At 47.4% G+C, this 14,685-nt stretch overlaps 1 protein-coding gene across 9 annotated transcripts in view; it reads left to right on the top strand.

Moving 5' to 3' along the window:
* Positions 1-14,685, top strand: part of nmnat1 (nicotinamide nucleotide adenylyltransferase 1) — a 31,550-nt gene that overhangs the window by 539 nt on the left and 16,326 nt on the right. For 4 of the 9 annotated variants that reach the window (XM_078425689.1, XM_078425693.1, XM_078425691.1 and 1 more), the window contains exons 2-4: positions 6,308-6,432; positions 8,203-8,308; positions 11,827-11,928. In XM_078425689.1, coding sequence (XP_078281815.1) covers positions 11,840-11,928 — 89 coding nt within the window. In that variant the 5' untranslated portion in view covers positions 6,308-6,432; positions 8,203-8,308; positions 11,827-11,839. The remainder of the gene's footprint in view (positions 1-6,307; positions 6,433-8,202; positions 8,309-11,826; positions 11,929-14,685) is intronic. The other 5 variants (XM_078425696.1, XM_078425694.1, XM_078425695.1 and 2 more) reach the window with 2 other exon arrangements.

Raw genomic sequence — 14,685 nt, 5'->3', positions numbered from 1 at the left:
TGCCTGAGATACTTGTGTAGGAAAGAACTGCAGATGCTGGTTTAATTTCGACGGTAGACACAAAATGCTGAAGTAACTCAGCGAGACAGCCAGAGAAGGAATAGGTGACAATTCAGGTCGAGACCCTTCTTCAGATAGAAGCAAGGAACTGCAGATGCCAGTTTACACAAAAGGACACAAAGTACTGGAGGAACTCAGCGGGTCAGGCAGCATTTGTGGAGGGAATGGACAGGTAATGTTTCAGGTCAGGACCACCTTTCAGGTCTTCCCGACTCGAATCGTCACCTATCCATGGTCTCCACAGATGTTGCCTGACTCGCTGAATTATTCCAGCACTTTGTGTCCTTTTGTGTAAACTGGCATCTGCAGTTCCTTGCTTCTAGCATCTGTGGAAGGAATGGACAGGTGACATTTCGGGTTAGGGCACTTTGTTACATGGGCCACGCAGCAGAAAAATCGGCCATTTAGCCCAACCTGTCCATTCCTGTTTATTTTTCTTCAGCTAAGTCTATTAACTTCACACTGTATTCCCTTCCCCCTTGTAGTGATGCTTAGCTTCCCCTTGAATGCACTGGCGGCTGGTTGCATCAGCCACTCTCTGTAATAGTGACCACACTGGGGAAAGAGGTTTCTTCTGAATTTCCTACTGTTGTTTTTTTTGATGACCATCCCGTTAGGAAGGGCTTTTCCTACAAGTGGAAGCTTTCTTGTCCTGTCCACTCCTGTCTACATCTCCTTTACAAAAGGAAGCAGTTGTGGTCTCTTCGGTCCGGTACAGAACACGTGCTTTTGAAGAAGGTCTGAAGAAGGGCCTCGACCCGAAACGTCACCCATTCCTTCTCTCCAGAGATGCTGCCTGACCCGCTGAGTTACTCCGGCATTTTGTGTCTACCTACGTGCTTTTGAATGTTGCCCATTTTGTAAAGGAAAGGCATCCATTTTGCACACAGCAAAAATTGTCTCACAAACAGCAACGTGAGGGGATCTGCTTTTGTGATGATGTGTGGGGAGTACCACCAGGAATAACCCCCCTGCCCTTTATCAAATCAAAGCCCTGGCTGGCATGGCATGGTACGGTATGGTGTGGCACTTTATCTGTTGCATGTATCGAGGTACAGTGAAATACATTTTGTATACAGTTCAATACAAGTATCACCATACATAAGCACTTAGATACATGTTAGATAAGCATCTCAGATACAGTAAAAATGTACAGTAGACAGTGCTGAGACTGTACGCTGAGACTACGCTGTGACTGTACAGTGAGACTATGCTGAGACTGTACACAGACAGTACAGTGAGACTGTAGGCTGAGACTACACAGACTACGCAGAGACTGTACGCTGAGACTACGCTGAGACAGTACAGTGAGACTGTACAGTGAGACTGTATGCTGAGACCACAGTGAGACTGTACACTGAGACTACGCTGAGGCTGTACACTGAGACTACACAGACTGTACAGTGAGACTGTGCTGAGACTGTACACTGAGACTGTACGCTGAGACTACACAGAGACTGTACGCTGAGACTGTACACAGAGACTACACTGAGACTGTACACAGAGACTACACTGAGACTGTATGCTGAGACTGTACACAGAGACTGTACACTGAGACTACACAGACTGTACAGTGAGACTGTGCTGAGACTGTACACTGAGACTGTACGCTGAGACTGTACGCTGAGACTGTACGCTGAGACTGTACACAGAGACTACACTGAGACTGTACGCTGAGACTGTACACAGAGACTGTACGCTGAGACTGTACACAGAGACTACGCTGAGACTGTACACAGAGACTACACAGAGACTACACTGAGACTGTACGCTGAGACTGTACACAGAGACTGTAAGCTGAGACTGTACACAGAGACTGTACGCTGAGACTACACTGAGACTACACTGAGACTGTACGCTGAGACTATACAGAGTCACCAGTTTGGCTCCATTTTCAATGGCATCTGTTGGGTCCAACTGAGAGACGGGAAAGACAAAACGACAGTGTTTTCTCTCCAGGCGTAACTTAACAGAGATCCTTAAAATTCTGAAATCTTTTGTCTTAATAATGACTCCCCGCTCATCATTACTCCCCACTCATCATTACTCCCCACTCATTACTCCCACTCATCATTACTCCCCACTCATCATTACTCCCACTCAGCATTACTCCCACTCATCATTACTCCCACTCATCATTACTCCCACTCATCATTAATCCCCATTCTTCATTACTCCCCACTCATCATTACTTCCCACTCATCATTACTCCCCGCTCTTCATTACTCCCCACTCATCATTACTCCACACTCATCATTACTCCCCACTCATCATTACTCCCCACTCATCATTACTCCCACTCATCATTACTCCCCACTCATCATTACTCCCCACTCATCATTACTCCTCACTCATCATTACTCCCCACTCATCATTACTCCCCACTCATCATTACTCCCACTCATCATTACTCCCCACTCATCATTACTCCCCACTCATCATTACTCCTCACTCATCATTACTCCCCGCTCATCATTACTCCCCACTCATCATTACTCCCCACTCAGCATTACTCCCCGCTTAGCAGATCACCTTGCAGTACGGCGGCACGGTGGCGCAGCGGTAGAGTTACAGCGAATGCAGCGCCGGAGACTCAGGCTCGATCCTGACTACGGGCGCCGTCTGTATGGAGTTTGCACGTTCTCCCCGTGACCTGCGTGGGTTTTCTCCGAGATCTTTGGTTTCCTCCCACACTCCAAAGGCGTACAGGTTTGTAGGTTAATTGGCTGAGCAAATGTAAAAATTGTCCCTAGTGGGTGTAGGATAGTGTTAGTGTGCGGGGATCGCTGGGCGGCGCGGACCCGGTGGGCCGAAGGGCCTGTTTCTGCGCTGTATCTCTAAATCTAAATCTAAAATCTAACCATGTTGCTGTTGGTGGGATCTTGGTGTGCGCAAAATGTCTGCCTTTCTTTTACAAATAGGGGCAGCAGTTCAATAGCACATGTTCTCTGCAGGACATTGAAAAAAACACACTTGCTTCCTTTTGCAAAGAAGGTGTTGCCGAGTCTTGAGGACCTGAGCTGTAGGGAGTGATTTGGCAGTTTAGGACTTTATTCCTTGTAGTGCAGGAGACCGAGGGATGGTCTTATAGAGGTGTGTAAGATCATGAGGGGAATACGTAGGGTAAATGCAGTCTTTTTCCCAGTCTTTCTCAAGAAAAAGAGGGGAGAGTGGAAAGATTTAATAGGAAATTTAGGGGCAACATTTTCACTCAGAGGGAGGTGGGTACATGGAACGAGCTGCAGAGGAATTAGTCGAGGCAGGAACTATAACAACATTTAAAAGACATCTGGACAGGTGCATGGATGGGAAGGTTTTAGAGGGATGTAGGCCAAGAACACGCAAATGGGACTGGCTTGGATGGAGCACATTGGTTGGCGTAGATGAGTTGGGCTGAAGGGCCCTTTCTATGCTGCATAAACATAAACATAAACAGACATAAACAATCTGCCAGAAATAGCAGGTGACCGGGGGTCTAATGAGATGGAGGAACTGAGGGTAATCCAGGTTAGTCGGGAAGTGGTGTTAGGTAAATTAAATGGATTAAAGGCCGATAAATCCCCAGGGCCAGATAGGCTGCATCCCAGAGTGCTTAAGGAAGTAGCCCCAGAAATAATGAATGCATTAGTGATAATTTTTCAAAACTCTTTAGATTCTGGAGTAGTTCCTGAGGATTGGAGGATAGTTAATGTAACCCCACTTTTTAAAAAGGGAGGGAGAGAGAAAACGGGGAATTATAGACCAGTTAGCCCAACATCGGTAGTGGGGAAAATGCTAGAGTCAGTTATTAAAGATGTGATAGCATCACATTTGGAAAGTGGTGAAATCATCGGACAAAGTCAGCATGGATTTATGAAATCCAAATCATGTCTGACGAATCTTATAGAATTTTTCAAGGATGTAACTAGTAGAGTGGATAAGGGAGAACCAGTCGATGTGTTATATCTGGACTTTCAGAAGGCCTTCGACAAGGTCCCACATAGGAGATTGGTGTACAAACTTAAAGCACACGGTATTGGGGGTTCAGTGTTGAGGTGGATAGAGAATTGGTTGGCGGACAGGAAGCAAAGAGTAGGAATAAACGGGTCCTTTTCGGAATGGCAGGCAGTGACTAGTGGGGTACCGCAAGGCTCAGTGCTGGGACCCCAGTTATTTAAAATATATTATTAATGATTTGGACGAGGGAATTGAATGCAACATCTCTAAGTTGGCGGATGACACGAAGCTGGGTGGCAGTGTTAGCTGCGAGGAGGATGCTAGGAGGCTGCAGAGTGACTTGGATAGATTAGGCGAGTGGGCAAATGCATGGCAGATGCAATATAATGTGGATAAATGTGAGGTTATCCGCTTTGGCGGCAAGAACAGGAAAGCAGAGTATTACCTGAATGGTGGCCAATTAGGAAAAGGGGAGATGCAACGTGACCTGGGTGTCATGGTGCACCAGTCATTGAAAGCAAGCATGCAGGTGCAGCAGGCAGTGAAGAAAGCGAATGGTATGTTAGCATTCATAGCAAGAGGATTTGAGTATAGGAGCAGAGAGGTTCTGCTGCAGTTGTACAGGGCCTTGGTGAGACCGCACCTGGAGTATTGTGTACAGTTTTGGTCTCCTAATCTGAGGAAAGTCATTCTAGCCTTAGAGGGAGTACAGAGAAAATTCACCAGATTGATCCCTGGGATGGTAGGACTTTCATATGAAGAAAGACTGGATAGACTGGGCTTATACTCGCTGGAATTTAGAAGACTGAGGGGGGATCTTATAGAAACATATAAAATTCTTAAGGGGTTGGAGAGGCTAGATGCGGGAAGATTGTTCCCGATGTTGGGGAAGTCCAGAACTAGGGGTCACAGCTTAAGGATAAGGGGGAAGTCTTTTAGGACCGAGATGAGAAAACATTTCTTCACACAGAGAGTGGTGAGTCTGTGGAATTCTCTGCCACAGAAGGTAGTTGAGGCCAGTTCATTGGCTATATTTAAGAGGGAGTTAGATGTGGCCCTTGTGGCTAAAGGGATCAGGGGGTATGGAGAGAAGGCAGGTACGGGATACTGAGTTGGATGATCAGCCATGATCATATTGAATGGCAGTGCAGGCTCGAAGGGCCGAATGGCCTCCTCCTGCACCTATTTTCTATGTTTCTCTGTAACTCTTGACCTGTGAATGGCTGCAGTGGGTTAAAAATGCAAGTATTCCCGATGAAAGGTATAAGTGTTAAACATCTCTCTATCTCTTTCTGCACATGATGCCTGGCCAGTGAGAATTTACACAATCCCCTCGTTTTATTCTTGTTAATATTGCTGTCAGTCTCAATTAACCTGCACTTGAAATGCCTACTGGGCATTTCTCAGAGAGCTGGTCAAAGATTCTGCATTTTCTAGATTTTTAGATTTCCATTATCCACAGTTAAAAAAACAAATTTAGTGGTTTTAAAGCTTCTTCTTTCGTGTCCATCATCCATGTTTCAAATGTTACTTCGCTGTCATCTTCCGTCCTGAAAGGGCGCAAGCTTCCGCCGACAATCACTGGGAGCCATCACTGGTACAGTAGACGATGGTGGGGGCAGAATTAGCTCAGGACACTTGCAGTCTCCAGCCCCGTGATGTGGATGCTTCTGCGATGGGGCCTTGGTTTTAAATGCAACTACTGGATAACGTGTGTGGGAAGGAGCTGCAGATGCTGGTTTAAACCGAAGAGATAGGCACAAAAAGCTGGAGTAACTCAGCTACACAGGCAGCATCTCTGGAGAGAAGGAAATGGGTGACCTTTCCGATCCACGTTCTCCAGAGATGCTGCCTGACCCGCTGAGTTAGTCCAGCTTTTTGTGCCTTATCCACTGGATCACATGGGTGGTCTTCATTGTACCCAACAGGACACAGAGTGCTGGAGTAACTCAGCAGGTCAGGCAGCATCTCGGGGCAACATGAATGAATGAATGAATGAATGAATAAGTGTATTGGCCAAGTATGTGCATATACAAGGAATGTGCCTTGGTGCTCCGCTCACAAATGACAACACAAACATACAGTTAACAATTAAGAATAAAGCATAACCACATCAAAACAATAAGGATACAACATTACGGTGGTATTAGGTGACGTTTTGTGGTTTGACCTTTCTTCAGACTTTGTGTCACTTTTGTATGTTAACCAGATCTGCAGTCCTTTATTGCAGACAGACAGATTCCGGAGTCAGGGGATGTGCATCAGCATCGGAGATGATGAATGTCCCTGACACCATTTTGTGTGTTTGCAGCCACTCCTGGAGAATGTGAAAGCTGCCACGCGGGTACTTCCAGCCCCCGATTCCCCTTAAAGACCTCCCCGCCCTGAAAACACCAGGAAGTGAAACAGGAGCGGCCGCAGCCGAAGCTGATGCGGGTAAGATGCAAATGCTGGCAGCACTGCCCGCTGCAATGTGAAGCGTTACAAGCGCAGTTTCATCCGGTGGCACGGGAGCCTGTCCTTGCAGCCCGAGGCACTGGTGCTGGTATCGTGCCAATGGTGGCGAGCCCTTGCACATCAGTGTTAAAGGTGACTCACACTCTCCCTCCCTCTCTCTCTCTCTGCCTCTCCCTTTCTCTACCTCCCGCTCTCTGCTGCTCCCTCTCTCGCCCTCTCTCCCTCCCTTTTTTCCCTCTCTCCCTCCCTCCTCCTCTCTCCCTCTTTTCTGTCTCTACCTCCCTCTCTCCCCCTCTCTCTCTTCCCTGTCCTTCTTTCTCTCTCTACTTCCCTCTCTCACTCTTTCCCTCTCTCCCTCCCAACCCTCTCTCTCCCACCCTCTCTCTCCCCCCTCTCTCTCTCTCTCTCTTCCCTGTCCTTCTTTCTCTCTCTACATCCCTCTCTCCCTCTTTCCCTCTCTCCCTCCCAACCCTCTCTCCCACCCTCTCTCTCTCCCCCTCTTTCTCTCTCTTTCCCTGTCCTTTCCCTCTCTACTTCCCTCTTTCTCTCTCTCCCTCCCAACCTCCCTCTCTCCCCCTCTCCCTCCCTCACTCCGTCCCTCCATCCGTCAAAGCCTTTTACCCATAGGGGAATCAAAAACTAGTAGTCATAGGTTTAAGTACGAGGGGAAAAGATTTAATAGGAACATGGGGGCCAACTTTTCCACCCAGAGGGTGGTGGTGGCTGTAAGGAATATGCTGGCTGAGGAGGTAGTTGAGGCAAGTACTATAACACCATTTAAAGTATTTATTTACAAAATGCTGGAGTAACTCAGCAGGTCAGGCAGCATCTCAGGAGAGAGGGAATGGGTGACGTTTCAGGTCGAGACCCTTCTTCAGACTGATGTCAGGGGGCAGGACAAAGGAAGGATATAGGTGGAGACAGGAAGATAGAGGGAGAACTGGGAAGGGGGAGGGGAAGAGAGGGACAGAGGAACTATCTAAAGTTGGAGAAGTCAATGTTCATACCGCTGGGCTGCAAGCTGCCCAAGCGAAATATGAGGTGCTGTTCCTCCAATTTCTTACATCAAATCCTTACATCAGTCTGGATAGGTTACGTTTGACATCTGCAGGATCCTGACCCGATTCGTCACCGATCCATGTTTGCCTGAGATGCTGCCTGACCTGCTGGGTTACTCCAGCACTTTGTGTTCTATCCGTATAAATGAACCTGTGAATGGTCAATATCCCAGCTTGGCACGGTGGTGCAGCGGTAGAGTTGCTGCCTTACAGCGCCGGAGACCTTGGTTCGTTCCTGACTACGGGCGCCGTCTGTACGGAGTTTGCACGCTCTCCCCGTAACCTGCATGGGTTTTCTCCGGTATCTTCTGTTTCCTCCCACACTCCAAAGACGTACAGGTTTGCAGGTTAGTTGGCTTGGTAAAATTGTAAATTGCCCCTGGTGCTTGTAGGATAGTGTCGGCGTGCGGGAATCGCTGGTCGTCGCGGACTCGGTGGGCCGAAGGGCCTGTTTCCCAGCTGTATCTGTAAACTAAGCTAAGCTAGAACCTTTAGCAGGACTACTTTCAGTGCCTGAGAGAACGATGGTGAACTGCCAGCTGCAACCTGATCTGTTTTTCAGAATGATGCCCTTGGAGCTTCACTTCCAGTTCATCTGGGAGCAAGGGCCGACTGCACTGGGAGGGACAGCGGAGACTGGGAGTACACACCCCTTGTTTCCACATTGATGTGCTGCTGTACTTTCTTGCAGGCGTAAGCATTACACTGGGAGCCAAAAACCTTGCAGGTCAAAAGTAATTACTTGATGTGGTGTTTGGAATCAGCAACAAACGAGGAAGAAGCAGAATAAAAAAAAGGTAGGTCTAATAACTTGGGATAAATGTTTTGAAGACTTGTAGCCTTTTACCAAACCCAATGGCAACAGTACATTTTTAAACCAGTACATTTTTAAACCAGGGTTAACAGCTCAGACTGTTCCAAATTCTGTGGCTGGGAAAGAATATCATATTAATTGAAACATTTTACTTTGTGATTATATTTATATTTGACCAAGATTTAATTTTGACAACTTTCCTTTGTTCAAACCTCATATCCAGAGTCACAGTCAAGTCACTGTCTGGCACAGTCAGTCACTGATGTGAACAGTCCCCTAGGGAAAGTGAACCTCATCTGGAACACTCTTTAAATTTATCCTGGTGTGAAATTCAAGGCCTCCACTCTGCTCCAACACGAATGTTTGACTAAAAGTCTTAAGAAATCTGACCCCGAGTCTACAAGAGTTGTAAAATGGTTCACATTGTGTCTCCAACGTGCTGGCTCCCGTTAAACAAATCCACTCTTATACGGAAAACGGTTCAAATTATCAGTGAATTTGGCATGAAGTGGTGCAGCCGTTTGTGTTAGATCAGTTTAGCTTGTACTGCTTCAAGTAACATTTTTAAAAGCAGGAACAAACTAGAATAAAGAGCAGACTAGAACGTGTCAGAAAATCAAATGAGATATAAAAAGTGTCGCAGGAATTTAAAATGTGGATTTTTTAATAATCTGTTGGTTGGAACCTTTTCCAACCCTGTAATCGTGGTAAATGATCACACAGCATGCTTGGGCACATTTCTTTCTGTTTGACTTGCGTTTATGGTTTTCATGAATGTTGTTTTTCTAGAGGTGTCAAGAATGTGGTGCAGGCAGTATAGCAAGAAAGTGGCACCAGAAAGAAAAGTCATTTCCTTTCACCCCAGAGTCTGAGCCAATGTTAGGAAATACAAAAATTGCTTTAAACTAGATGACACATGATTCCAGATAATATTTATAGATCTGTGTCCACTGCTTCACCGAGTCTGTGAAACTTGTCTTCAAAAAACCTCCTGACCCGCTGTTATTGGTAGATCTTGCTGGGTAGTCTGCGTAGCCTGATGGTGTTTAGTCTGCTTTGGGGCACCTTCTTTGAAGAGATTACTAAGCATTCTTCAGTGCAAACCCTTACTCTCTGCACCACTTTTATGAATACCACTTTTCTAACACACAGAGTCATAGGAAACAGGCCCTTCGGCCCAACTCGCCCACACCGCCAACAATGCCCCAGCTACACTAGTCCCACCTGCCTACGCTTGGTCCATATCCCTCCAAACCTGTCCTATCCATGTACCTGTCTAACTGTTTCTTAAAACTTGGGATAGTCCCAGCCTCAACTACCTCCTCTGGCAGCTTGTTCCATGCACCCACCACCCTTTGTGTGAAAAAATGTTACCCCTTAGATTCCTATTAAATCTTTTCCCTTTCACCTTGAACCTATGTCCTCTGGTCCTCGATTTCCCTACTCTGGGCAAAAGACTCTGGGCAAAAGATTCTGTGCATCTACCCGATCTATTTCTCTCATGATTTCCCCTCATCCTCCTGCGCTCCATGGAATAGAGTCCCAGCCTACTCAACCTCTCCCTATAGCTCACACCCTCTAGTCCTGGCAACATCCTCGTAAATCTTTTCTGAACCCTTTCAAACTTGACAATATCTTTCCTATAACATGGTGACCAGAACTGAACACAATATTCTAAATGCGGTCTCACCAACGCCTTATACAACTGCAACATGACCTCCCTACTTCTATTCTCAATACTCTGACTGATGAAGGCCAAAGTGCAAATGGCCTTTTTGACCACCTTATCAACCTGCGACTCGACCTTCAAGGAACCATGCACCTGTACTCCTAGATCCCTCTGCTCCACAACACTACCCAGGGCCCTACCATTCACTGTGTAGGTCCTGCCCTTGTTCCACTTCCCAAAATGCAACACCTCACACTTTTCTGTATTAAATTCCATCAACCATTCCTCTGCCCACCTGGCCAATCGATCCACATCCTGCTGCAATTGTTCACAACCATTTTTTCACTATCTGCAAAACCACTCACTTTTGTATCATCAGCAAACTTACTAATCTTGCCCTGTATGTTCTCATCCAAATCATTGATGTAGATGTCAAATAGTAATAGGCCCAGCACTGAACCCTGAGGCACACCACTAGGCACAGGCCTCCAGTCTGAGAAGCAACCTTCCACCATCACCCTCTGCTTCCTTCCATGGAGCCAATTTGTTTTCCATTCAGCTATCTCTCCTTGGATCCCATGCGGCCTAACCTTCCAGAGCAGCCTACCACACGGAACCTTGTCGAACGCCTTACTGAAGTCCATGTATACAACAACTACAGCTCTGCCCTCATCAATCTTTTTGGCCACGTCTTCAAAAAACTCAATCAGATTTGTGAGACACGACCTCCCACGTATAAAAACCATGCTGACTATCCCTAATCAGCCATTGCCCATCCAAATGCTCGTGTGACCTCTCCAGTAACTTACCAACTACAGATGTTAAGCTCACCGGCCCTGTCGTTCCCAGCATTTTCCCTGCAGGCCTTCTTGAAAAGAGGCACAACATTTGCCACCTCCAGTCTATGACTTATATGCAGAGCAGCTGCCTCACAGCGCCAGAGAAGCTAGTTCGATCCTGACCTCGGGTGCTGTCTGCATAGAGTGTGCACGTTCTCTCCGTGACCACGTGAGTTTGCTCCGGGTGCTTCATTTTCCTCCCTCATGGCCAAAGACGTGCGGGTTTGTAGGTTAATTGGACCTCTGTAAATTGCCCCCTCGTGGCTAGGGAGTGGATGAGAAACACAGAACAAGTGTGAACGGGTGATTAATGGCCAGGGTGTACGCAAGATAGACACAAAAATGCTGGAGCAACTCAGCGGGTCAGACAGCGTCTCTGGTAGAAAAAGGAATAGGTGACGTTTCAGGTCGAGACCCTTCTTCAGACGGAGAGTTAAGGGAAAAGGGAAACGGAGATGTAGAGCAAATGAATGAAAGATATGCAAAAAAAGTGAGGATGATAACGGAAACAGGCCATTGTTAGCTGTGTGCTCGGAGAACGAGTACAGACAATGAGCCTCAACAAGACGACTGTGAAGCAGGTACAACTTAGGCAGGGGAGGGATGGAGAGAGGGGATGCAGGGATACTTGTTCAATGGAACAAATTCAATATTCATACCACTGGGTTTTAGAGACTGGGCCTTGGGCCTGCTTCCAATCTGGATCTGTAAACTAGCACATATCTAATTATGATTAAGGGAGTCAGTGGGTCCTAGCTTAGGGAGTCAGTGGTTATGGTGCCAACGGTTTATGTTGTGTGGAGCATTGCAGCAGCAGCTCCCAGCCCCAGCACGCCAGCCGGCCCTGGGTGGTTTGCGCTCCTGATTCAGATCCCTCTCCTTGCTGACGAGGCCCATCCCTCAGAGTAGCCTGGCAGCGGGGTTATTCACGGGTAGTTAGCATGGCTTTGTTAAGGAAGATCCTGTCTGACTGCTTTGATTGAATTTTTCGAGGAGGTGGCTAGGCATGTCGCTGAGGGTCGCACGGTTGGTGCGGTCTGCGTGGACTCCAGTAAGGCCTTTGACAAGGTCCCACATGGGAGACTGGTCAAAAAGGTAAGAGCCCGTGGAACCCAGGGCAAGTTGGCAAATTGGGTGTGAAAATGACCTGGAAAATGATGTGAGGGGCAGTGGTGAGCGAGGGTCAAGGGTGGCTTTTGTGATGGTAAGGCCGTGGCCAGTGGTGGAGCACAGGGGTCGGTGATGGGACCCTTGCTGTTTGTTGCGTACATTGATAATCCGGCTATGGTTGTGGGAGTTATGAATGGCAAGTTCACAGATGAAACAATAATCTACGGAGACATTGATGGTGAGGAGGGTAGTCTTTGACTTCAGGGATGATATTCAGGGACTTCAGGGAGAGTTACTCCAGCCTTTTGTGAATAAATACCTTCAGGGATGATGTTGTTCAGTTAGTAAAATAGGGAGAACAGCAGCGTATAAAATGTAATCCTGAAAATGAAAGGTTCCAGTTTTGGGAGAACTGATCAGGCTAGGATGTGAACAAAAATGGCAGGACCGCGCATGCTGGTCAGCATGGGCAAGTAGGGCCGAAGGGCCTGTTTCCATGCTGGATGACTCGTAAGTTCTGAGGAGCAGAGGGGCGTCGGCGTAACTGTTCAAGGGTCCCTGAATACAAGAGCACAAATAGATAACGTGGTTAAAAAGGTATACGGGATACTATCTCTCATTATCAGGGGCATACACGAGACAAGGGCAGAGATATTACAGTACAACCACAAAAAGAAACATTAGAGAGAAGAAGAAACGAGGAACTGCAGGTGCTGATTTATACAAAAAAAAGAAAACACAACGTGCTGGAGTAACTCAGCGGGTCAGGCAGCATCTCGGGAATCTTAACATCTCCAGGGATGCTGCCTGACCCGCTGAGTTATTCCAGCACTTTGTGTGGGGTTTTTTTGTTGTGTAAAACACGAGTGATTGAAGGGATCGTCATTGAAGGGAACTACAGGAAGGGTTGCGTAAAGAAAACACTTATAGACAATAGACAATAGGTGCAGGAGGAGGCCATTCGGCCCTTCGAGCCAACACCGCCATTCAATGTGATCATGGCTGATCATTCTCAATCAGTACCCCGTTCCTGCCTTCTCCCCATACCCCCTGACTCCGCTATCCTTAAGAGCTCTATCTAGCTCTCTCTAGAATGCATTCAGAGAATTGGCCTCCACTGCCTTCTGAGGCAGAGAATTCCACAGATTCACAACTCTCTGACTGAAAAAGTTTTTCCTCATCTCAGTTCTAAATGGCCTACCCCTTATTCTTAAACTGTGGCCCCTTGTTCTGGACTCTCCCAACATTGGGAACATGTTTCCTGCCTCTAACGTGTCCAACCCCTTAATAATCTTATACGTTTCGATAAGATCTCCTCTCATCCTTCTAAATTCCAGTGTATACAAGCCTAGTCGCTCCAGTCTTTCAACATATGATAGTCCCGCCATTCCGGGAATTAACCTAGTAAACCTACGTGGCGTCTAGGCCCGGTGACGTGGCCAACGCCAACCAGATCGGTACCTGCCACGGCTGGTCAGAGGGTGGAATTTGTCGCCTGTGGCCGGGGCTCTGGAACTCCGGCTCAGCCGGAGCCGGCAGATCCGTTCCCATAGCCGACTCCCGAGGCCGACTTTTGTGGTCCGTGATCTCGGGCCCCTCGGTGGCCGTGGCTGACCATTCCGGTGGCGTCGGGGCTCCCCTCGGAGTCCGTGACCTCTCCTGGTCTGGCAAAACAAGATAATCCGGAAAGACTCTGGAACCAAGGGTGCCGGAAAATCGGTGGTGGACCTGTATCATCAAAGACCCACATGGTAATGGAGGGAAATGAGAAACCTTTCCAACTGCACGGGGATCTATGATGAGAGTGCGTGATTTTGGTTTAGTTTATGTAAGAAAATAACTGCAGATTCTGGTTCAAATTGAAGGTAGACACAAAATGCTGGAGTAACTCAGCGGGTCAGGCAGCATCTCTGGAGGGAAGGAATGGGTGACGTTTTGGGTCGAGACCCTTCTTCAGACTGAAGAAGGGTCTCGGCCCGAAACGTCACCCATTCCTTCTCTCCTGAGATGCTGCCTGACCCGCTGAGTTACTCCAGCATTTTGTGTCTACCTTTAGTTTCGTTTATTATTGTCATGTGTAGCGAGATACAGTGAAAAGCTTTTGTTTGCATGCTATCCAGTCAAAATAAAGACTATATATTGAAAGCAATCGAGCTGCACAAGGTAAGGGCAGGAGGTTTAGAGGAGATTTAAATAATTTCACTTGGATGGTATTTGAAACCTGGAGTTCAACTCCTGTGGAGAAAGTGGAATAAGGAACTCTCACAGTCTTCAGATGTGCATTTGAAACACCATGCTATGTAAGGCTATGGTCCAATGGGCCAAGTATTGGACAGTAGGTTAGTGTACATGCTGCCTGCTATTCCCATGCTGTTTGATCAATGCAACTGGAAGGCCAGTCTTTACCTGATGACAGCCTGAAGTTTGCTGACAATAGGTGGGTAAATCCACTCAGTTGCATCCCCAGGGAGTCCCAAGCACTTGACCAAAGCTTAGATTCGCAGTGATGAATCCCTTCCCTGGCCTTCCCTTAGTTTCAGTTTAGTTTCGAGATACAGCGCGAAAACTGGCCCTTCGGCCCACCGAGTCCGCACCGACCAGCGATCCCCACACATTAACGCTATCCTACACGCACTAGGGACAATTTACATGTGAACCGAGCCAATTAACCTTCAAACCTGTACGTCTTTGGAGTGTTGGAGGAAACTGAAGATCTCGGAGAAAACCCACGCGGTCAGGGGG

Source organism: Rhinoraja longicauda, chromosome 30 (assembly GCF_053455715.1).
Source record: "Rhinoraja longicauda isolate Sanriku21f chromosome 30, sRhiLon1.1, whole genome shotgun sequence".
NCBI lineage: Eukaryota > Metazoa > Chordata > Chondrichthyes > Rajiformes > Arhynchobatidae > Rhinoraja > Rhinoraja longicauda.
Note: the sequence above shows the minus strand (reverse complement) of the source record. Positions and strands in the feature narration are given on the sequence as shown.